The following is a 25,224-nucleotide window of genomic DNA, read 5'->3' on the forward strand; positions in this document are numbered from 1 at the left end:
CATTTTCTAAAAATTTCGTGTTTTCCGATCATAAATATACCGACCTTGTCGAAAAATTCCGACTAGAAGTTTGTGAAATTTACGATTAAAGTTCGATTTTAGAATCTTTACTGGCAAAATTCCTAACATTCCATCGCGCGGCCAAGACGTATAAAAAAATGAAATAAAAATGAGCCCCTAAATATACAAATTCCATAACTATGTAACACTCACACGGCATTCTAAGGTGCAGGGCAGTTTTGAATTTCATTGAGAATTACAAAGTTTTTCCTCCTAGGATTCAAGTCTTCATTTCCGCACATCTGTTTGTTATATTTCTGGCGAATCTTTGCCGCTTTCAAAATTTGAGAGGTAAGTTTTTGTCGCGGCGTTGGTCATATTCTTTCCTTTTTTAAGAGTACGCGTGTTTATTCTGTGGCGCAGCACAGAGCTAAATCATTTAATCTTTTAGTAATTTCCTAAAATTTTAATATACAATCAATATTTTGAATAATAAATTATAAGAATTCGAGGGTTTGAATTGGGCGTTCTGTATAAAGATTCAATTCAAGAAGCTGAAATTCTAAGCCTCTAGGCAAACGAACAATTGAATTAGACACATACATTCTCTGTTTATACATCGACTCTAATATTGTCTGTTTCTAAAATCTTTCCCACGCGGAACAATTTAAAAGCTGGCTTATTAAAAGTTGACAACCTTTAATTCTCAGTCAAACCAAAGCGCGTTTACAAGATTAAAGATTGTTGAAGTTGACAACCAAACAAGTCTATTCGTATTACTGTATGTGTCATCGCCATTCAGAAAACGTGCAATATTTTTCTTGCAAAGAAATCTCCGTGTCTTGTGCAAGTTTCATAAACCGTGTTTATCAGAGAACTAACTAAAGATACAGCGTTGTCTTTCTTTCAAAGCATGCAGTTGAGATTGAAATGACCCTGAATCTTGATAGAAACAAGCAATATTTATGTACCCCGAACCATTATTCATTAAAAATTAAACATACATTCGTGTGAGTTGACCTGCGTATATACAAGGAAATTTAAACCTCGCGTAATATTTAAATTTTAATATAAAATAAGCACCAGTTAATGCAAGTGTATTCGAGGTAACCTGCAAAGATGAAATCCACCCAGCAAACACATGAACACTGAGGCCCCGTCCACACGATGCGTGAAAAAATTGAAAACGTAACGCAAAAATATTCTTACGGTTACGCGTACCATCCACATTATGGGGCAGTTAAAAAAGATTTGAGCAACTTTGGTGAAAAATTACAAATGTGGTCGCACTTGGCTAGTTACCACACTGCATTGTGACGTCATGTTAAAATTTTTTAAACTTTAGAAAACGTAACTTTCGTTGCGTTAATTCGTAAATTTTATTGGTCTTATAATGACGTATGAAGTTTGTAGTTATTAATTCAGTCAATATATGTCCTTGTGATTATTAAAAATTGCCGCTTACTGTATCCTTATAGCTTATGCATTAGACTGAACTACACAATACCCAATAGACAAGGAAAGAAATAATAATACACAAATACATAAATAGCAAAACAAATCAATTTCATTTCTTGATTAATGGCTCTTCGACCTATACCTTAAAAGTTATTTAATAGCAGGGTTTCAACAATTCACGGAAACGTGCACGATGCGTAACCTGCGCATCGTTTGGTATATTTCAAACTAAATGGTTTGTTCGTATTCTTATTGAGGTTGAGTATTATTTTATGCTACTGTTTGTGTTTGTCTTTAAGCCTCGTGGACACTGGTGCGCTTAACACCCACACATAACAAATATTCTGCCATTTGTGTATTTGTGTCGTAAAATTAAGCACGAACGACAAAACATGTCAATACTACTCCCAGACTAGGAAATTACCACGAGTGATAAGTGTGCGATGTTCACAAGTGTACGCCAGGCTTAATACTGCATGTCATGCTTCAATAATAATAAATCAATATCACCTTCTAGTGGATACGTTGTTTAGCCTCGGCAAAGATTTCAATTTTTTATATTCTATTTCTGCATGCCAGGGAATGCATTCTCAGCTGTTTGGTTCACAATAATGCTTCATCGTTTGTCAATGTATTTCCCGACATACTACCCTCGTAGCACATTCGGTCCATGTGGTATCACTGAATACCATTCACACAATAGCATTAGATATATGAAACACTCCCTGGTTTTTTTAAGGAAACCCATCTGGTATTAACACCCATTTGTTGCAGTACAACTTCGTGCAATGACATGGCTTCTGTCGATCTGCAAGAAAACGCAAATTTTACAAGGCTCAGTAGACTTTTAGTTGACAAAGGAACTGAGGCTTTGAGAAATACATTTGATACCCTCCATCCACCTGTTAGTCTACCCGGAGTTCTGGCTAAAAACAAAAGATCTCTTCAAAGGTTAAAACCTCGAGTTATTAATAATTCCCAGTGGGATTTACTGTTTCCTTCGTCTGGCAACCCACCAGATTCCAAAACTTTTGATGTCACATTACTTACAGTTCTATTCCGGAACATTTGTGGTTTTCCATCAACAGGATGGGGTGTAATGCCTCCGGATACTGATAGATCAACGCAGGCGAATATCACAAGAATCAAGTGTTACAGAAATGAAGTTATTGCACATGTAACAACAACTCGAGTTGACAATTCAACATTTCAATCTTTATGGAGGAAAATTTCCCAGGCGATAGTAGAATTGGGTGTATCACAGAGTGATGTCGACGATTTAGAAAAATGTCCTCTTGGGCCTGAAGAAGAAGTGTATGTGCAAAAGCTTAAAGATTGGAAAATGCACGAAGATGAGTGTATTAAATTGCTTAAAGTAATTGAAGCTGGTGTAAATAATGTAACACAAGTCGCTGAAGAGACGCGCGATGCAGTAAATGAAACGCGCGATGCAGTAAATGAAACGCGCGATGCAGTATATGAAATGCGCCATTCATTGGCCAAGCGTACGCTATCAATGCCCGGGGACACCAATCCTGAAACAAAATCCTGCATGGAAAGTGATGAAGATTTATTGCGAAAACTCGCTAAGCATAAATTTAACGGTAAAATTAAAGGAAAAGTGAATTTTTTCCTTCCTGGTACAAGAGAGTGGTTGTTAAAGGAAATTAACGAGTGGTTTCAAAAGTGTGACAGCGATTCAAGAATAAAGTTAATAACAGCTGGACCAGGATTTGGTAAAAGCGTGTTTGCCGCTAAAATCTGTGAAGATTTTGAGAAGAATGGAAAGCTGGCAGCTTGTCACTTTTGTGATTTCAGTGATTCAAACCTAAGAGATCCTATGGTGATGCTGCAGTCTCTCGCAAGTCAGATGTGTAAGAGCGTCCCTGGGTTTAAGAATGAGCTCCTTGATCAGTTAAAGCGACCTCATCAAGTCCAAAGCCTCAAAGATGCCTTCCAAATATATTTGCAAAATCCCTTAGATGAATTGGAAATAAAAGAGCAACGTTTAATCGTGAACGATGCCTTGGATGAAAGTGCTGCAGATAACAAGAATGAAATTACGCATTTGATTGCTGAATATTTTCCTGAGCTTCCCGAGTACATCAAAATCTTGGTGACGAGCAGGCCAGAGATTTCCGTTGCTGATCTAAGAATAAGAGGCGATCAAAAGACAGACATTTCTAATGTTCATTACAACAATAACTCAGATCTGGAACTTTATTTTAAAGAATGTTTTCCAAGTTTAGTCGGCAGGGAAGTGGATGGAAGTCAGATGAGCGATGATTTCTACGAGGATCATCCATATCTTTACCGTTTTCGGCGAAATAAAACTATTAGTTTACTTTCCATTTTTGTTGCCAAATGCCAGGGCTCATTTCTCTATGCATATCACTTTCAATCTGGGCTAAGGGCTCGCTGTGATCTTGAGAAGATAACAAATAATGACGTCATGGAGTTTCTCCCAGAAGGTCTGCATTCTGTTTACGAACGATATTTTAAACGCCTTGAAGACGAGCTTTACGCCATAAAACACGAAAAGTTCGATGTCTTGAATATTTTGGCAATGCTTGTTGCTTCCGAAAAAGATCTTCCCCTCGCTTTCGTCGCTCAGGCTTTTGGTTTTGCTCCAGATTGTCGCGAAACGAAAGACATCATCAACAAAATTAATGAAACCGTATCGTGCTTGTTGTACGTTTCAGATAACAGGTTAACCGTTTTTCACAAATCCTTTATTGATTGGCTTCTAGCAAAGGGCTACAAAGATCACCAGTATACTGTCAAGGTCGATGATGGACATAGATCGCTTTGGCTTTTATGCGAAAAGGTTTTTAAAGAAATTGTGGAAAATGTTCGCTCAGGAGTTGAAGTGAAGTTTAGTAATGATGTGGAATACGCTCTGAAACATGGTTTAAAACATCTAGAAAAGTGTGAAATGGAGGAAGGTGTGTTTTGGTCAGTTGATGTTATTATCGTATGTTATTTGTTAAGTGTAATCGGTTCGAGTGAATTGCTGTGTTTCTGGCTCACATTGCTGCAATGTTCCTGGATTAAAAACGAAGAGTTACGCGCCCGCATTTCGTACCATGTCGTTGAATTTGAGTTTTTTGAACTTGCCCTGGTACAAGCACATGTTACACATTCTCGAGAAGGTTATTTCAGCGATGATGAGAAGAAAATCGCTGAGACGCTACTATCAAACCTTTCACCTTTTGTCGAGTCGAATTCTTACGAAGTTTCGGTTTTGCCGCGAGCATTCTGGAAACCCAGTGACTTTGATAATATAACAGCTGTTGCTTTATCTAACGATGAAAAAAGTGTGGCAGTTGGAATAGATAATTTTATCCATGTGATATCCCTACCAACTTTAGTTGGAATTATGAATTATTCAACAAAATTGAAAAGAATTTCATGCTGCACATTTTTTCCAGACGATTCGCGCATATTATTTGGTAAACTGGAAACGGCGTTTAACATTGCTGGAAGAAAGGAAGATCCATTTTTCCCAGGAAATGAAGAGACGTTCCTGTCCTGTGCATTTTCCCCTAACGGCAAAAGACTGGTTACTAGCGTTGGTTCAAACACCGTTAAAGTATGGGACGTTGCTAAACAAACGCTGCTGTCGTCGCATTGTGCTGGATTTCGTGTTGGTTGGTGCTCTTTTAGCGTCACAGGGCTATTTATTATTGCAAATTCAGAATCTTCATCTTATCCGGGTTATTCGTTCTGTGTTTGGAACGCTATCACATTGCAAAGAAGTGATAGGCGAAAATTATCTGACGGGGGACGGGAGAAACCAGTTGTGTTAAAGAGTAGGAAATGTGAACGATGTTTTCAGCGGGGATTTGAGGAACCAAATTCTAAACACTTAGAAATAAGGAAGTGTTGGAAAAACTTTAGAATGTCGTGTCCGTGGATCTGCAAAGGTGTGGAGTGTATTTTTTCTTCGGAAAAATATTGTTATTCGAGTGACACAGAAAGTATTCCTTTAACTGCGATTGTTGCTTGGAACTATCTTGTTGCCACTCCTTCAAAGATTTTGATTGATCAATACAAAATGACTGCTTTAGAAGATAATCTGTGGCTCTATTCAGATGTTGAAAAACTAATTGTCTTTAAGACATTAGTTCCTAAACAAGAGCAATCATGTCTGTCACAGCCAACGGTCGTTTATTAGAGTTCGTTTTCTCCTGACGGCTCTCGACTTGCATCCTGCAACTCAGATGGATGTATCAACGTATGGAATGTCTATACCAGCCAAGTTGAACAACGTTTCAAAAGCAGTCAATGCGGGTCAAGTTTTTTATGCTGGTGGTCGGAAGATTTCCTGTTTGTGATTAGTGAATTTATCAGGATTCCCAAATTAACGCGATATCAGGTAGATGACAATCTAAAGATCTTGTTTACTCACTGTCAGGACGTGGTGCTAGACGACTTGTCTGAATTAAGACTAGAGGGCTGGTCTGATTTCCTAGATTCAAACGTTGGTTTTTCCGAAGGCTTTGTCAGCTTGGCTCTCGGATACAATGAACTCGTGAAAGTTCTCGATGTCAGAGATGTTGATGGTTTTGTAATGATCAATTTGCCTGGAATTGAGCCTGAGCCTGAGATGGAAGTAGAAATCTCGCCTGGTGGTGCCTTTATCTCTGGTTGTAATAAGAATAAATGTTATATTTGGAAAAGAAATAACAAAAACCCAACTTCATATGAAGTCTTATATCGCCGTGATTGTTTAAGATTTCGCAGTGAATCAGCAGCAAGTCTCAATGATAACTCCAAAGTCGCAGTAAGTTTCAGTAATGACCCCAAAGTCGCAATAGTCATGGACTTTCCGGATTATATAAGTCAGATAATTGATCTGGACACTGGTGATTGTCAAAATATAGCGTCTAAATTCAATTCTGTTCATTCGTTTACCAGGTCATTTTTTATTCACAAGAGAGAAATTGTATTAACTTTATGTGATCAGCTGATATATTTTTTGACATGTACTCTGGCGCGATTCTCGACCATTTCTATCAACGATACTTGAAGGCTTATAAGTCAATCCAAAGAATTAAAATTTCGCCAAAAGAGACAATGCTGGCTTTTCCTGACTACAAAGGCGAGATGGTGTTCCTTCGACTGTCTATTCCAGAAAATTCCTTGTTTGACGATATTAAGTGAAGGGCAGTTGCTTGTTTGGACGATATCAAACAACGAGAACTTTCTTCGTTGCACGATATTTAGCGAGATTCAGTATAGTCAATCCTTTCTTTAACCCCAATAAAGTCGTCTCGCGCAAAATGTTTTTAGGAAAATTTAAACACAAGTTGTATATTTTCTTAAATTTTTGGTTCCCCCCAGGTTATTTATACCCATTAAATGAGAATGTTTTATTCTTAAAAATAACTGAAATGAACCCGTTCACACGAGGACAAAAACCAATAGTAGAAGACTTAGTTGATAAAGACTTTGTTATGAACGACATATGTTTTGGAGCTGATTTTTCGGTTAGGATATTTTAAAATGAATTTAATGAACAATTACATGAAAAACTATCATCAAGAACATTGTTTTGGGGAAGCGGCTAGACTTTGCTTGGAGCTGGTCTAGAATGGAGAAGTAAGACACCTCCTTCCCTCCGTTTGTCTGGGAGTTCACCTTGGGCAAGTGATAGCACTCCCTTGCCTCCCTAACTGGGGTTACAGTTTGTTAAACAAAATAAATACGATATCTTGAATACATCTGCAAGAAACAAGTCCTTAAAAACTGTGACCAATGCCAGTCGTATGATGGTGTTGTTTAAGATGTTCATTATGGTAGTTACAGTCATGTTGGTGGTGATAATTCTCATCTATGATGGTGGTGATCGTGCTGGTGTCTACGAAGGTGCTGATAGTAATTGTGCTGGTTATGAAAATAATGGTAGAAATTGTAGTAATTATATTAGCTGTATTTTATTCCTGAAGTTTGATGAAAAAGAAAGATAACATAACTCAGTGGCGTCATGCACCATATGAACGATAATTAGGGGGGAGTGAATATTCATATATCCAGTTTTGCCCGACGGATTTCCTTTGTAGGTGCAATAGCTTAAAATAGTTTTGAGCTGAAATACTTGACCCCAAATGTTGAGCCGTGTATGAAATTAAAGCTATTAAAAAGTTATATTTCGTGTAGAAATTTCGAAACTTTAGCTTAAAGCAAATATCTAATTTTTTAATATTTCCTTTGTAGTTGTAGTCTTGAAAATTCTACACCAAATATAACTTTTCAATAGCTTTAATTTGACACACAGCCCAACGTCTGGCATCAAGTATTTCGCCTCAAAACTCAGAAAAACGATTTTGGCTTCAAGGTGAATACGCATGTTTGTCAGTAGTTATCGTTCCAGTTGTATAGAGTTCACTGGGCAGAAACACCACCCAATTATCGTTCTAGTTTCGCCCCTAATGGAACTACAAGAACTATGTACATTGCAGGGAATGTTCGTTTTTTTGTATGGAAGGAAGATATTTGTAGCCTGAAGCGGGAATAAATTTCCCGAGTGAAGACCGAGCTGATGTGAATATTTTCTATGAGAATGAAATATTTGTATAAGGCATACAAATGGGAGAGCTTTGTTTTGTTAAGTAATAAACGAACACACAGCTATCTTGATCTGTAAGCAAACTAATATCCAATATTAAAATAGGATATTATGACTTAGCAAGTGTCTGGTACACACAAGTGCATATCTGCTTGATATTTAATCATATCTCTGACAATATGAAAACCAGGCTTCAAGCCTAGTTCACTGGTTCTCGTATGTCAGCGATAGTCCGCCATATATTATTGTTGACCATGACTATGCAGTGACTAAAGCCTCGTTTACACGACAAGCATTTTTGGCAAGGCACGATTAATTATTTCCACGCTGGCAGAAAATGGCACGACACCTAAATTTTGTCCTATAAACAGACATAATATAAGTCCGCAGAATAGTAATTTTATCCGTGTCGAGACCGCTTTAAAAGATGTTCTCGACCTGTCAAAGCATGGACACCGTGCCGAAAATATTGAGTTGTATCAGCAATTTTGAATCTGATTTGAGCGAGGGACTGCCTCGAATGTTCTTTGATTTCATCAGCAATTTTTTATTGTTGATCATGCGCAGATTAAATAATTACTGCAAAATGGCGGGAAAGAACAGCAGGAAAAGCTCTGGTTGGACACGAAAACAAATGTTTTAATAGAAGCCTAGGGTGCTGAAGTCATTCAACAAGTTATAAAATGCAAAAATACCGACACTATAACGCGGGCAAAAAGATTCGTTTTTTGTTCGAAGGATAAATTTTTTAGAAGGCCTTTATGGCATGATTACCAGATGATCTAACAAGTTGTCTTTATTTCCTTTATTTTGTCAACTAAACCATGCATGTTCATTTGCTTCAATTGATGCATCTGTCCTTTGTTAATCTGCTGACTTATATAGCAACTGTGGTGTGCTCATGGGTGCCAAAAATATTCTATTGGGTGATTTCTAAAATTTTGTGGTATTCAGGCCTAAAAAGTAAAATAACGCGTAAACAGGCTTAGTTACGGCGCCAATTTCTTTTGGCCTGTCTTGAAAAAAATTAAGCGTGATGTACCAAAAATGTTTGTTCTATAAACGGGGCAAAGTAAATGAAGTTTCTCTGCATGGGTTCTTGCCTTGGTCCGCTACTGATATTCTGATGTTGATTAAAATTTACATGAAGACTTTTTTTACTAATCCTCTATTTAATTCGTAACTGCGCATTTATGTTTCTGGGACTACACAAATAGCTTTGAAACAGCACATTTTGTGTATAGATCTGCACGGTAGAAAATCTCTGGTCACTTCCATACGAGGAGGATCCTAGCTTTCAATGAGGAAGATCTCGCCAACACAAGACAAATTCAGTAATAAGGCATATTAACAAAGTCTGCAGAGTGTTTTAGATGAACACAATCCATGCTTGGATATTCTGTAATTGAACTTTGTGTGGTTATTCTAATGTCAAATACGTCAAATACGTCAAATATTCGAAGCGTAATTAGTCGCACGGATATTGAAATGTTTTTTGCAATATAAACTTATGCAAATTATATTGTTTTTGACACACCCTGTATGACACCCACATAACGATAATTTCGAATGCATGATTTGAGTTCATTAAATAACCAGCAGGATACCATCAGAGTGTTTGGTGTATTCTTGTTCGCTAGGTTTGTGTACATTTCTTAGCGTCTATTTGGTTTATTTCTGACTTAAATCTCGCTGAATTATGGATACGTAGTTGGATTATGGGTTTCAAGAATTGATAAAGGTACGTTCTTATCTCTTTCTTGAAGATTATAAATCATTTTACTTCGTAAACAGCGAAGTATTCTAGACACGGCACAGCGCTGTGGCGTCTTGTTAAAACGTTTAGCAAAACCTTGAATAAAATAAAAATCTTGCTCCAAATATACTTTATTCGTCTTACTATAGAATATCATGTTGGTTGTCAATAATTAACCGATTGGCTTCAGCAAATTTGTCTTTTATAACTGTAGAAAAAGTGAATTAAAGTTAAGGCTGTGAGATTAGGTCATAGTGTGAATTTTATGGTAGAAATTGACACATTGATATTTGTTTTATCTGACGAAAACTGGCATATGAAGTCGAATTTCATGTTTCAACCATCGTCCTGTTTTATAAGCCACTAGTTTCAAATCTGTTTATTCCACCGTCAAATTGACTCCTTTCTTTCCTCAGAGGCTTTCAACTAAGAATTTATAGTCTGTTTATATCACAAGAACAAAGCAATCTCTAGCTATTGAAATTACCATTCATCTCATCTTATGCATTGTTGGTCTTCAAAACAATGTCATAAATTGTTAGTCAGTTACTAACCATGAAATCGAGATCACATAAAATTAGTTTAAGTTTTCTAAAAGCGTAAGGTAACTTCACGGCGTTAATAAGGCTTGATTTCCACATGCAGAAAGGTGGTTGCTTACGCTAGCGAAATATTTGCATATTTTCTTTTGAAATAAGAACAGTCAAGCTGAACTAATTTATTTATTGTGTTAAAATTGAAAAGAAAATATGTAAATACTTCGCTAGCGAACGGTTAAAAAATGACTGAAAATGTTAAAGTACTTTGAAGTGGTATTAATGTTTAACCTAAGCGTTAGTTTAGTTTTTCCAGCACTCAATATATATCTCAAAGTTCTCTACACAAGATAAAATGAGTAATACGAAGTAATTAAGCGCATTAAACCGACAAAAATGCATTTAAAGCAAAGCGGATATTTTACAACATTGAGTTGAACAAAGAACCAGCAGGATACCATCAGAGTGTTTGTTTTATTCTTGTCTGTTGGATTTCTGAACATTTCTTAGCGTTTATTATTTTATTTGTGGCCTAAATCTGTGGAATTATGTCTACGTCGTGAATTTCATAGGTACGTTTTTGTTTCTTTGAAGATTGTAAATCATTTCACTTCGTCAAGAGCGAAGTATTCCAGACAAGGCACAACGCTGTGACGTCATGTTAAAACGTTTAGCAAAAACTTCAATAAAATCGTAAATTTCGTTCATTAGTATCCTTTACTCGTCTTAATACTAACAATAATATGCTGATAATTGTAATAAATTAATAATATTGACATATGAAGGCGGTGGAATTACGTCATGGGGCGACTTTTCCCTTAGATAAAACACATTTATCTTGTTTTTTGTTTTATCTGCAAAACTAGCGCTTTCTTTGATTGGAACTTCATGTGCTACCCATTATCCTATATTTTCATACTGACCAACTAGTTACTTATACAAAATCTCAGTTTAACCAACTATCAAATTGTTCCTTTCCTTCTGAAATTATAGTCTGTTTATATCACAATAACACACGCCTTTGAAAAGCTAAAAAGCTAAAAGTATATATCTGCTTTGAAATGAATAGGTTTTGCAAAGAAATCCTGCAAATTTGAAGCAATAAAATGACTGGATTGACAACTATCACACGAAGTAAGCTTTAGATCGACAAATTAAATAACCATGGCACAGCGCTCTGACGTCGTATTAAAAGCTTCAAACCAGCTTTGTTTGATATCTTAAGTTTTCTCATCTCACGCATTGTTGGTTTCTAAAGCCACGTATTAACTTGCTGGAAAATTACTAACTGTTATATTCTTACGTATTTAATAGTAAATCTCGTTGGAAGAGCTACATACAAGTGATCTCTATTACACAATGAGGTGTCTTTTATACTAAATATTAACATAACTATGAATACATTACGAATATATTACATCTCCCTCTTTTTATTGTTTTTTTGAATGTTTTCTAAATTGTTCTTAGAATATATAAATTGTTCAACTAACTAACTTGATAGAAATTATTTGCAGTTTCCATACATCAGATAATCTGAAAATCGTTTTGGTTTTGTAACTATCCGTCCTGATCGTGTTTTAGTACTGGCGTTTCCGGAGCTTGCACCGACGGATTTCCTTCTCTTGAATCTTCATTTAACGATTGTTCAACGACTGTTCTTCGTTGAGGAATTTTGTCAGTTGTTCTCTTCACTGAGCTTGGTGTTTCAATCAAATGCCTTTTATTTCTTCTATACACACGTCCATCTGGCGTTTCAACATGATAAGATCATGGAGATTCATCTCGATCAACAATAGTTGCTGGTTGCCATGTTTTATCTTGGTATATTCGCACTCGGTCTCCTTTATGCAAAGGTTTTCGATTTTTCGAGAAACGATCATAATAAAGTTTTTGTCGAATCTTTTGTTTTTTCAAACAATTCTGCACGTTTTGTCGGTTAAGGATCTTTGAACCAACTGCTGACTAGTGGTTGGTAGATCTGTTCGCAATCACCTGTTCATTAGGAGTTGGGCGGGAGAACCAACATCAGATACAGACGTATTCCTGTAACTGAGAAGGCTTAGGTAAGGGTCTTCTCCGCTTTCTTTCGCTTTCTGTAAAAGATTCTTCGCTGTTTGAACAGTACGTTCAGCCAACCCGTTAGACTGTGGATAAGCTGGGGGTGAGGTTTTATGTTGGAAACCCCAAGTATTGGCAAAATCTTCATATTCCTTGCACGAATACTGAGGACCGTTATCAGATATCACAACTTCTGGTATGCCATGACGAGCAAAAATAGATTTGGTGTGTTTGATTACCGTAATACTCAGTGTGTTAGATAGCAGACAAATCTCAAAGAATTTGCTATAGTAGTCCACTACGAGTAGGTAATTCGCACCATTCCACCAAAACAAATCCGTTCCTACCATCTGCCATGGGCGACTTGGAATGCTGTGGGGAATCAATGGTTCTCTCTGTGGAAGGTTCTGGTATTCTTGACATGTTGCACATCTTGCTACGTAATTCTCTTTTTCTTTCGTCATGCCAGGCCAATACAGCACATCTCGAGCACGATCTTTCGATTTCTGGATACCCATGTGCCCAGTATGTATTTTCATTAACATTTCCTGGCGCATTGACTTAGGAATGATGATTTTCATTCCTTTGAACATTACCCCATCAACTTTTGTGATTTCTTCACGACAGTTCCAATAGCACTGCACCATTTTTGGCGTTTCTTTTAAGGATTCGGGCCACCCTTGTTTCACACATCGTTGAAGCTCTTGTAACTCTTCATAACGCTTCGTAGCATCTCGTATTTCTTTTATCTTGCCCTCAGATACTGGCATTTCTTTCACGATACTTTCAACGTAAGATTCCAAATCTAGATCTTCTGATGGATCCTCACTACAGGCACCACTTCGCGATAGTGTGTCCGCAACAGGAATATCCTTTCCAGGCTTGTACTTAACGGTCACGTTATATCTCTGTAGACGAATTCTCATCCTCTGAACTCTCAATGGCGTAGCTTGAAGGGGTTTTCTCCTTATAATTTCTAAGGGTTTGTGGTCTCTTTCTGCATCGAAGTCTCGACCATAGAGGTAATGATGAAATTTTTCACATCCAAAAACCAACGCTAATGCTTCTTTTCCAATTTGAGCGTATGCCTGTTGGGTTGGAGTCAAAGCTTTCGAAGCATATGCGACAGGTTTCCCATCTTGTAGAAGCACAGCTCCTAGCCCTGACTGGGAAGCATCGACTTGTACTGTGACCGGTTTACCAGGATCATAGAACTTTAGAACTGGACCTGGAACTTGCGTTATAATATTCTTCATTTCATTAAATGCAGCTTCGTGTTCAGGACACCAATTCCACATGGTATCTCTCTTGACCAGCTCTCTTAGGATCGCAGTTTTTTCCGACAGATGTGGTGAATAATGAGCCAAGTAAGTGAACATACCAAGCTGACTCTCCAACTCTTTCTTGGTTCGCGGTGACCTCATATTTTTCACTGCTGCCACTTTGGAGGGATGGGGCTTCAGACCATCTCTCGTTATCATTTCACCAAAGAATTTAACTTCACTTGAACACTTCTGCATTTTCTTTGGATTAAACTTACCCCATGCTGTCTCGCGGCTGTCAACGTCGCACGTAGCCTGTTGTCGTGTTCCTCTCTTGTTGATCCAGCTACAAGTATGTCATCAACAATCACGTGGACACCTGGCAATTCTCCGAATACGTGATCCATTCTCTTCTGAAAGACTTCTTGTGCGGAACATATACCAAATGGCATTCGTAAATAACAAAATCTACCAAATGGTGTTTGGAACGTTGTCAATATAGAGGATTCCTTGGACAGCGGAACGTTCCAATAGCCAGCTGTTGCATCTAAAACAGTAAAGTATTTCGCACCGGCCAACTGACTGGTGGTTTCATCTAATGTGGGCATTCTATAGTGTTCGCGTTTTACTGCAGAGTTCAAATCCCTGGGATCTAAGCAAATTCTTACTTCCCCATTGGGCTTTGGGACAACAACCATAGAGTTGACCCATTCTGTAGGCTCATCAACGCGTCGAATAATATTTAACTTTTCCATCCGTTCTAATTCATGCTTGACTTTATCTCTCAAGCTCACAGGTATTTTTCTTGCAGCATGCACAACGGGTTTAACTTCGGGCTTTAGTTGAATGTGATATTCATGCGATAAACACCCTTGTCCTCTGAAAACATCACTAAACTCTTCAATTAACTGATCACCTTTACTGTTTTCGCTTTGATTATTCACCGTCATTATAACTTTAATTAATGATAGGCTTTGGCATGTTTTTAAACTCAAGGCAGTAGGAGCTGTCGCATTAACAACGTAAAATTCAAGGTTATGCACTTGGTTCTTATATTTGCATTTCAGTTGGCATCGACCAAGAACTGGAATTCTGTTTCCCCCATACGCAGTTAAATTTACTTTAGTTGGCTGCAACACTTTTGACTTAGTCTTTAGCGAATTGTAAACTTGTATCGGTATCACATTAACTTGGGCTCCCGTATCTAATTTCACTTCAATCGAGTCACTTTCATCAACTAGCAAGTTTACGGATATTTCATCGTTTTTCTCATTAGGTTCATTAACTACCCCGATAAAAAAACCACTTTCTTCATAACTTGAGTTAGTGGGAATTTCAACTTCATGCACCGTCCTACTTCTACACATTCGTGAGTAGTGATTATACTTATACATTTATAGCAAACTTTACCTTTTGCTGGGCACGTTTGCTTACCCACATGTTTACGACCACAACAGCTACACGGTTTTCTAGATTCCGGTTTTTTACCCTTTTGTTGTTCTTGATCGTCTTGTCCTTTATCTTTACTTGACTTACGCCCACTTTTATACACTTCGTGCACCGCCTTGTCGCTTTCCTCAGAAAGGTCTTTCAATTGGTGTGTAGCTATTTCAATTCCCCTAGCAATGTTTATAGCCTTCGATAAATCGAGCGTTTCTGCCTGTAAAAGTCTTTCTTTAATCTGCGGATTGTTCGTACCGCAAACAATCCGATCTCGAATCATTTCTTCCAATAGTTCTCCATACGAACAGTCATTCGCTAGTCGCCTAAGTTCTGTTACATATTGATCTATGTTCTCGTCACTTCGTTGATCTCTCGTATTAAATTTGTAACGTAGCACCGTGACATTCCTGCTTAGGATTACAATAGGCTTCGAACCTTTCGAAAAACGCTTCGATCTTGTCTATCTCGGCACTCTTTAACGCCCAAGTATTGTAGATATCTCTGCCTTTTTGACCAATGTACAGCAGAAAATAACCGCATTGTTGCTTTTCTTCAGCTAATGGCCCTTGAAGCGTTAACTCAATTGTCTGCTTCCATCGCTTCCAATTTTCTGCTAAATTGCCATTTTCGAAGTCAAGTTCAGCTATTCCTAACGATTTTCTGGCCATTTTCTTTTAGTTACTAGCCACACCTGAAACCATGTTATATTCTTACGTATTTAATAGTAAGTCTCGTTGGAAGAGCTACATACAAGTGATCTCTATTACACAATGAGGTGTCTTTTATACTAAATATTAACATAATCTATGAATACATTACGTGTTTAACAAATAACGAAGTCGAAGGTATGAAATGTTAAAGACTGTTGATATTTAAAGACATGATGTAATATGCAAGATGAAATAATTTTTAACTTCATATATCGCTAGTCCAACACGAGATGTATTTACAAAGAGCAGTAGACAACGCAACTCGCATCCCTCTTCCCTGGCTGAAATTAATAAAGCTACTGAACACATACCCATGCAAGCTTCCTGATTGATTGATTTATTAAAAATTAAAATCACATGGCAGCGGAAACTGAATTGCGTGACTTATTACAAGGGTTGGTTACACTAGTATAGTAAAGCTGCTACTATTAGTATATATACAAAGATTCTTAATTACATTACTATATTAAAAAATCCACTATAATTATATATCCAAAAAACCTTATATAGGATGATTACTCTAGAATAAAGAGTTCTGTATTATTTCATGTACAAGGTACTTAATTACACTACTGTATTTAAGGTTCTACTATAATTATGTTAACTAAAGTCCTTATATAGGATAATTACTCTAGTATAAAAAGTTCTGCTATCATTAGTTACATGTATAAGATTCTTGGTTACGCTACAATTTTAAAAATTCTACCATAATTATATTTACAAAATTCCTTATATAGGACGTTTAAGGTTTCATTAGCCTAAGATGGACATTTCTTATACAACTGGTTATATGCTTTACTACCAGCAATTATGAATGAGTTGGAAAATCGATTAGTAGTAGTTGTTGGTACTACTAGGGGGTATTGTACCCTCATGTCATAAGCTTTAGGAACATGACTTTCCTGTAGTAGATGTTTCAATTTATTATCTGGGCTTTCCTTTGTGTTTTGGAATAGTCTGTTGGTGAGCGCTTCATGATGATCGTCAATGGTTTGAATATTGGCTAACTCCAGGGCGGTAGAGTACGAAACACCCGGAAAGATACACCTCAACGCTCTCTTCTGGATGCGCTCCAGTTCTTCTCTCAGATATATTGGGAGGGCATGATGGAAGACGGGACAGGCATAATCTAATGTTGACCGTATGCATGCACAATAGTATTGTACTATATCGGCAGTGTTTACTCCAGATCGTTTAAGTTGGATCAAGAAATAAAATTTTTGGAAAGCACTCTTCACTAAATATTCGACATGGTCATTCCACGTAAGGCGCGAGTTGAGCATTAATCCCAAGAGTTTTACACTTGTTGCTTTTCTGATTGGTTGACCGTTAATTAATACCGGAGGACAAATTTCTTCTTTATTTTGTCTGCTGTAGCTGATAACAAGTTCTTTTGTTTTGTCACAATTTAACTGGAAAAGATTATTTTTCGACCATTCGTTAACTTCATTAACAGCCAGCTGGGCACAACTCTGATCTCCTTTCTGTATAGTTTCCGAAACAGTTGAATCGTCAACGTACTTCCATAGATCGAAAGGATAGGCGGTAGAAAGATCGTTTATCATAATTAGGAATAGCCAAGGGCCCAACTTTGTTCCTTAGGGGACCCCTGACCTCACTAGGCCCCAATCTGAGAAACAGTCACATCCTATCTTCACTCTCTGTGATCTGCCGGTGATAAAGCTTATTATCCAATTTAGAATACTGTTCGGGATATTTAATTGTTTTAGTTTGGTTATAAGCAAGGAATGATCGATAAGATCGAAAGCTTTACGAAAGTCAAAAAACATCGCTCGAACAGTGGCACCAGTACCATCGGTGTCATTCAGCCATTTATGGAGCATGCTAATTAGAGCTATAGTTGTGGACGAGCCAGGTATAGTTCCATATTGGTTTGGGTCGAGAGATCTGATTACAGATGGTTTAATGTAATCAGTCACAACAACATCTTCAGCTATCTTAGATATTGACGCGGTGAGAGAGATGGGTCGGAGCTCTTTTTGAGGGTCGCTGACCTTCTTAACTTTAGGAATAGGAATTACATCTGCGAGTTTCCAGTTGCTTGGGATTTTTTGCTCTTTAAATGAAGCATTCAGAATGTAAGTGACAGGTTCGGCTAAAATCTCAGCATATTCTTTTAATAACCAATTTGGGATGCCATCAGGACCACAAGATTTATGTTTGTTTAAACGAGTCAGAGACTTGTAAACTCGATAAACAGGGAGTTCTAGGATGTCGGGATCGTTTTCCAAGGATACGCGTTCAGTGGTAGGGTCAAGTAAATGGAAATCTTGGAGGGGTTCCAAGAAAGCAGCATTTAATTTGTTCGCAATGTCCCTACTTGGCATATCTTGTAATTCAGAAATTCCATGTAGTTTATTTAGAAGGTTACCTGGGTCTGTTTTTTTTCGCTCCACTCAGCCTATTGATCTCCTTCCACCACTGTTTGGGGTTTTTTCCTTTTAGATCTTCAACCTTTGATGAGTAGTTCAGATTCTCAAGTAATTCGTACATGAAATCATCCCTAAGATATATGCAAACTCCTCCATGTTGTTTAGTTAGTCTATCTTTCCGGAAAATAATATAACTATCAATATGTACGATAGAGTCACTAATTCTGTCGTTGAGCCAAGTCTCCGTAATGAGACCAATGTCAATGCTTTTTCGTAACAGAAACTCTTGTATTTCTACCAGTTTAGGTACTAGGGACATCGTGTTTGAGAGCATTATTCGGGGAACAAAGTTACACGATACTTGAATAGAGGTTTGTGTTGAGGTTGAAGATTGTGCCACAAAACTTGGTGTGAGGTAAATTAAGTTATTAAATAATGTTAATTATTAAGTTATTAAAGTTACAATCAGAATTTGTTCTTTCTAGGTTTTAAATCTACATTTCAGTCCATCTGTCCGTTATCCTTCCTGAGAATTTTGACCATGTAGTGGAATCATCGTTTGAAGATTTGAGAAGGTACGTTTGTGTCTGACAGTGCTGGTTACGTTCTTCGAATATTAACAGTATGAGTGTCTATTGTATTCTATTGACTGGCACAGTACAGAGCTGTGACGTCATTAAGTTCTTCGAATATTAACAGTATGAGTGTCTATTGTATTCTATTGAGTGGCATAGTACAGATCTGTGACGTCATTACATTCTTCGAATATTAACAGTATAAGTGTCTATTGTATTCTATTGAGTGGCATAGTACAGATCTGTGACGTCATTACATTCTTCGAATATTAACAGTATAAGTGTCTATTGTATTCTATTGAGTGGCACAGTACAGAGCTGTGACGTCATTACATTCTTCGAATATTAACAGTATAAGTGTCTATTGTATTCTATTGAGTGGCATAGTACAGATCTGTGACGTCATTACATTCTTCGAATATTAACAGTATAAGTGTCTATTGTATTCTATTGAGTGGCACAGTACAGAACTGTGACGTCTTGTTAAATGAACCGGTAACCAATATAGAAAACAACAACAAATAAGTCATAATACAAATTAAATCCCTTCGTTTAACAAGATCCTTGGGATTTTCATTTATGAAAATCTACTCTATCCCATTCTTTTTCTCGGTGTAGCCTATATAATTAGTACAACAATTTTGTTACAGTAATTACCCTGTCTAATGCTATGGCTTCTGACGAACTGCAAGAAAAAGCAAATTTTGCAAGACTCAGTAGACTTTTAGTTGACAAAGGAACTGAGGCTTTGAGAAATAACTTTGATAACATCCATCTATCTGTTAATCTACCCGGAGTACTGGCTGCAAACAAAAGATCTCTTCAAAAGTTAAAACCTCGAGTTATTAATAATTTCCAGTGGGATTTACTGTTTCCTTCGTCTGGCAACCCACCAGATTCCAAAACCTTTGATGTCACATTACTCACAGTTCTATTCCGGAACATTTGTGGTTTTCCATCAACAGGATGGGATGTAATGCCTCTAGATGCTGATAGGTCAACGCAAGCGAATATCACAAGAATCAAGTTTTACAGAAATGAAGTTATTGCACATGTACCAACAACTCGAGTTCGCAATTCAACATTTCAATCTTTATGGAAGAAAATTGCCCAGGCATCGGTAGAATTAGGGATATCACAAAGCGATGTCGACGATTTAGAAAAATGTCCTCTAGGACCCGACGAAAATATGTATGTGCAAATCCTTGAAGATTGGAAACAGCGAGAAGATGAGTGTATTAAAATGCTTGCAACAATTGAATGTTCTGTGAATCATTTAACACAAGTCGCTGAAGAAACGTGCGATGGACTAAATGAATCACGAGATGTAATAAATGAAACGCACGATGCAGTAAATGAAACGCGCGATGCAGTAAATGAAACGCACGATGCAGTAAATGAAACGCGCGATGCAGTAAATGAAACGCGCAATGCAGTAAATGAATCGCGCGATGTAATAAATGAAACGCGTGATGCAGTAAATGAATCGCGCGATGTAATAAATGAAACGCGTGATGCAGTAAATGAGACGCGCGATGCAGTAAATGAAACGCGTGATGCAGTAAATGAGACGCGCGATGCAGTAAATGAAACGCGTGATGCAGTAAATGACACGCGCGATGCAGTAAATGAAACGCGTGATGCAGTAAATGAATCGCGCGATGTAATAAATGAAACGCATGATGCAGTAAATGAGACGCGCGATGCAGCAAATGAGACGCGTGATGTAATAAATGAAACGCATGATGCAGTAAATGAGACGCGCGATGCAGTAAATGAGACGCGCGATGCAGTAAATGAGACGCGCGATGCAGTAAATCAAACGCGTGATGCAGTAAATAAAACGCGCGATGTAGTAAATGAAACGCACGATGCAGTATTTGAAATCTGCCATTCATTGACTAAGCGTCCTGAAAAAGAATCCCGCATGGAAAGTGATGAAGTTTTATTGCGAAAACTTGCTAAGCATAATTTTAAGGGAAAAATTAAAAGAAAAGTGAATTTTTTCCTTCCTGGAACAAGAGAGTGGTTGTTAGAGAAAGTTAACGAGTGGTTTCAAAAGTGTGACAGCGATTCAAGAATAAAGTTAGTAACAGCTGGACCAGGATTTGGTAAAAGCGTTTTTGCCGCTAAAATCTGTAAGGATTTTGAGAAAAATGGAAAATTAGCTGCTTGTCACTTTTGTGATTTCAGTGATTCAAATCTAAGAGATCCTATGATGATGCTGCAGTCTCTCGCAAGTCAGATGTGTGAGAATGTCCATGGTTTTAAAGAGAAGCTTCTTGATCAGTTAAAGCGACCGCATCAAGTCAAAACCCTCGAAGATGCATTTCGAATATATTTGCAAAATCCCTTAGATGAATTGGAAATAAAAGAGCCACGTTTAGTCGTGATCGATGGCCTGGATGAAAGTGCTGCTGATAATAAGAATGAAATTACGCATTTGATTGCTGAATATTTTCCTGATCTTCCCGAGTACATCAAAATCTTGGTGACGAGCAGGCCAGAGATTTCCGTTGCTAATCTTAGACTAAGAGACGATCAAAAGACGGACATTTCCAATGTTGATGACAACAATAACTCAGATCTTGAACTTTATTTTGAAGAATGTTTTCCAAGTTTAGTCGGCAGGGAAATGGATGGAAGTGAGATGAGCGATGATTTCTATAAGGAACATCCATATCTTTACCGCGTTCGGCGAAATGAAACTATTAGTTTACTTTCCATTTTTGTTGCCAAATGCCAGGGCTCATTTCTCTATGCATATTACTTTCAATCTGGGCTAAGCACTCGCTATGATCTTGAGAAGATAACAAGGAATGACGTCATGGAGTTTCTCCCAGAAGGTCTGAATTCTGTTTACGAACGATATTTTAAACGCCTTGAAGACGAGCTTAACACCATAAAAGATGAAAAGTTCGATGTGTTAAAAATTTTGGAAATGCTGTCTGCTTCCGAAGGATCTCTTCCCCTCACTTTCGTCGCTCAGGCTTTTGGTTTAGCTCCAGATTGTCGCGAAACGAAAGTCATCATTAAGAAAATGAATGAAACCATATCATGCTTGTTGTACGTTTCAGATGACATGTTAACCGTTTTTCATAAATCCGTTATTGATTGGCTTCTAGCAAAGGGCTACAAAGATCACCAGTATACTGTTAAGGTCGATGATGGACATAGATCGCTTTGGCTTTTATGCGAAAAGGTTTTTAAAGAAATTAAAGATAAAGGTGTTCTTTCAGGACTTGAGGTGAACTTTACTAATGACGTGGAATACGCTCTGAAACATGGTTTAAAACATCTAGAAAAGAGTGAAATGGAGGAAGGTGTGTTTTGGTCAGTTGATGTTATTACCGTCTGTTATATGTTAAGTATAATCGATTCAAGTAAATTGCGGCGTTTCTGGCTCACATTACTCCAAAGTTCCTGGATTAAAAATGAAGATTTACGCGCCTGCATTTCGTACCATGTCGTTGAATTCCAGTCTTTTTATAATGCCCTGACACCGATAAGAATGTATAAGAAAAATTCAGAACAATTTCTTTCGACAGTATTTTCACAATGGTATTTACAAGCGGTTCTTACACATTATCCAGCAGGTTATTTCAGCGATGATGAAAGGAAATCCGCGGAGACGTTACTATCAAACGTTTCACCTTTTGTCGAGTGGAATTCTTACGAAGTTTCGGTTTTGCCGCGAGCAGTCTGGAAACCCAGTGACTTTGATAATATAACAGCTGTTGCTTTATCTAACGATGAAAAAAGTGTGGCAGTTGGAATAGATAATTTTATCCATGTGATATCCCTACCAACTTTAGTTGGAATTATAAATTGTTCAACAAAATTGAAAAGAATTTCATGCTGCACATTTTCTCCAGACGATTCGCGCATATTATTTGGTAAACTGGAAACGGCGTTTTACATTGCTGGAAGAAAGGAAGTTCCATTTTTCCCTGGAAATGAAGAGACGTTCCTGTCCTGTGCATTTTCTCCTAACGGCAAAAAACTGGTGACTAGCAACGGTTCAAACACCATTAAACTATGGGACGTTGCTAAACAAACGCTGCTGTCATCGCTTTGTGCTGGATTTCGTGTTGGTTTGTGTTTTTTTAGTGTCACAGGGTTATTTATTATTGCAAATTCAGAATCTTCATCTTATCCGGGTTATTCGTTTTGTGTTTGGAACGCCATCACATTGCAAAGAAGTGATATGCGAAAATTATCTCACGGGGAAAGGGAAAAACGAGTTCTGTTAAAGAGTAGGAAATGTGAACGATGTTTTCAGCGGGGATTTGAGGAACCAAATTCTAAACACTTAGAAATGAGGAAAAGTTTGACTGAATATATTATGATTTCGTGTCCGTGGGTCTGCAAAGGTGTGGAGTGTATTTTTTCTTCGGAAGAATTTTGTTATTCGAGTGACACAGAAAGTATTCCTTTGACTGCGATTGTTGCTTGGAACTATCTTGTTTCTGCTCCTCGACAGATTTTTGCTAATATGACACTTTTCGGAGATAATCTGTGGCTCTATTTCGATAATGAAAAACTAATTGTCTTTAAAACATTAGCTCCTAAACAAGAGCAATCCTGTCCGTCACAGCGAACGGAAGTTTATTCGAGTTCGTTTTCTCCTGACGGCTCTCGACTTGCATCCTCCAACTCAGATGGATATATCAACGTATGGAATGTCTATACCAGCCAAGTTGAACAACGTTTCAAAAGCAGTCAATGCTGGTCAAGGTTTTTATGCTGGTGGTCGGAAGATTTCTTGTTTGTGATTAGTGAATTTAACAGGATTCCCAAATTAACGCGATACCAGGTAGATGACAATTTAAAGATCGTGTTTACTCACAGTCAGGACGTGGCACTGTGTCATTTATCTACCAGGTCTGACATCCGATTTTATCAGCTTCGTTTTTCTGAAGGCTTTGTCGGCTTGGCTCTGGGAAGGAATGAACCCGTGAAATTTATCGATGTCAGAGATGTTGATGGTCCTGTAATGGTCAATTTGCCTGGAATTGAGCCGGAGATGGAAGTGGAAATCTCGCCCGGTGGTGCCTTTATCTCTGGTTGTAATAAGAATAAATGTTATATTTGGAAAAGAAATACCGAAAACCCAACTTCATATGAACTCTTTTATCACTATGAGGCTGGAAGATCTGACAGAGATTGGTCTGTCATCTTCCCTTATGTCGTAATTTTCAGTAATGATTCCAAAGTCGCAGTAGTCGTGGACGACAGAACTGATAAGAGTCAGATAATTGATCTGGAAACTGGTTATTCTCAAAATGTAACTCCTGCATTCTACCCCCTTCCTTATTTGAGGTCATTTTGTATTCACAAGAGTAAAATTGTATTAACTTTATCTGATCACATGATAACATTTTTTGACATGGACTCTGGCGCGATTCTCAACACTTCCTATCAACGATACTTGGAGACTTGGAAGCCAAGCCAAACAATTAAACTTTCCCCAAAAGAGGACGTGCTGGCTTTTCCTGACCGCAAAGGCGATATGGTGTTTCTTCGACTGTCTATTCCACAAAATCCTTTGTTGGACGATATTAAGCGAGGTGCTGTAGTCGATCCTTTCTTTAACCGGAATAAACTCCTCTTGCGGAAAAACGTTTAGACTGCTTTTAGGAAAATCTACACAAAAGTGTATACTTTGTTACATGTTGGGTTTCCCCGCAGGTTGTTTATACCAATTAAAAGCGAATGTTTTCGTTCTCAAAAATAACTGAAATGAACCCGTTCACACGGGGACAAAAACCAATAGGCGAAGAATAACTACCTATCAACCATACTTCAAGACTCTTTGGCTACGCGAAACAATTCAACTTTCCCCAAAAGAAGACGTGCTGGCTTTTCCTGACAACAAAGGTGATATGGTGTTTCTTCGACTGTCCATTCCACCAAATGCTTTGTTGGACGATATTAAGCAGTTGCTTTCAGGGACGATATTGAGCGAGGTGCATTAGTTTAACCGCTTTTAACCGGAAAAAATTTTGTTACATGTAGGGTTTCCCCGCAAGTTGTTTATACCAATTAAATGCAAATAACTTTGTTCTTAAAAATAACTGAAGTGAACTCGTTCACACTAGGACGAAAACCAATAGGAGAAGACTTAGTTGATAAAGACTTTGTTATGAACGACAGATGTTTTGAAACTGAGATTTCGGTTAGGATATTTTATAATGGATTTAGTGAACAATGCCTTATAAAACTATCATCAAGAACATTGTTTTTGGGCAGCGGCTAGACTTTGCTTGGAGCTGGTCTAGAATGGAGAAGTAAGACACCTCCTTCCCTCCGTTTGTCTGGGAGTTCACCTTGGGCAAGTGATAGCACTCCCTTGCCTCCCTAACTGGGGTTACAGTTTGTTAAGAGGAGATTTCTTATTATGTCGTGTATTTTGGCGGGAAAACGTTCAAAACATAAAATCTTTTCGGCGTTCATTTATTT

At 37.7% G+C, this 25,224-nt stretch overlaps 1 protein-coding gene across 1 annotated transcript; it reads left to right on the top strand.

The window, feature by feature from the left end:
• The first annotated feature begins 292 nt into the window (after window positions 1–292).
• Window positions 293–24,391, top strand: LOC114525109. The gene is made up of 3 exons (XM_028546318.1): window positions 293–351; window positions 2,233–5,384; window positions 23,136–24,391. The coding sequence occupies exons 2-3, from the start codon at window positions 2,252–2,254 to the stop codon at window positions 24,389–24,391; spliced, it is 4,389 nt and encodes a 1,462-aa protein (XP_028402119.1). The 5' UTR covers window positions 293–351; window positions 2,233–2,251.
• Window positions 24,392–25,224: the final 833 nt, after the last annotated feature.

The sequence above is a fragment of the Dendronephthya gigantea genome, unplaced genomic scaffold (assembly GCF_004324835.1).
Source record: "Dendronephthya gigantea isolate DGI-Jeju-01 unplaced genomic scaffold, DenGig_1.0 000033F, whole genome shotgun sequence".
Taxonomy (NCBI): Eukaryota; Metazoa; Cnidaria; class Anthozoa; order Malacalcyonacea; family Nephtheidae; genus Dendronephthya; species Dendronephthya gigantea.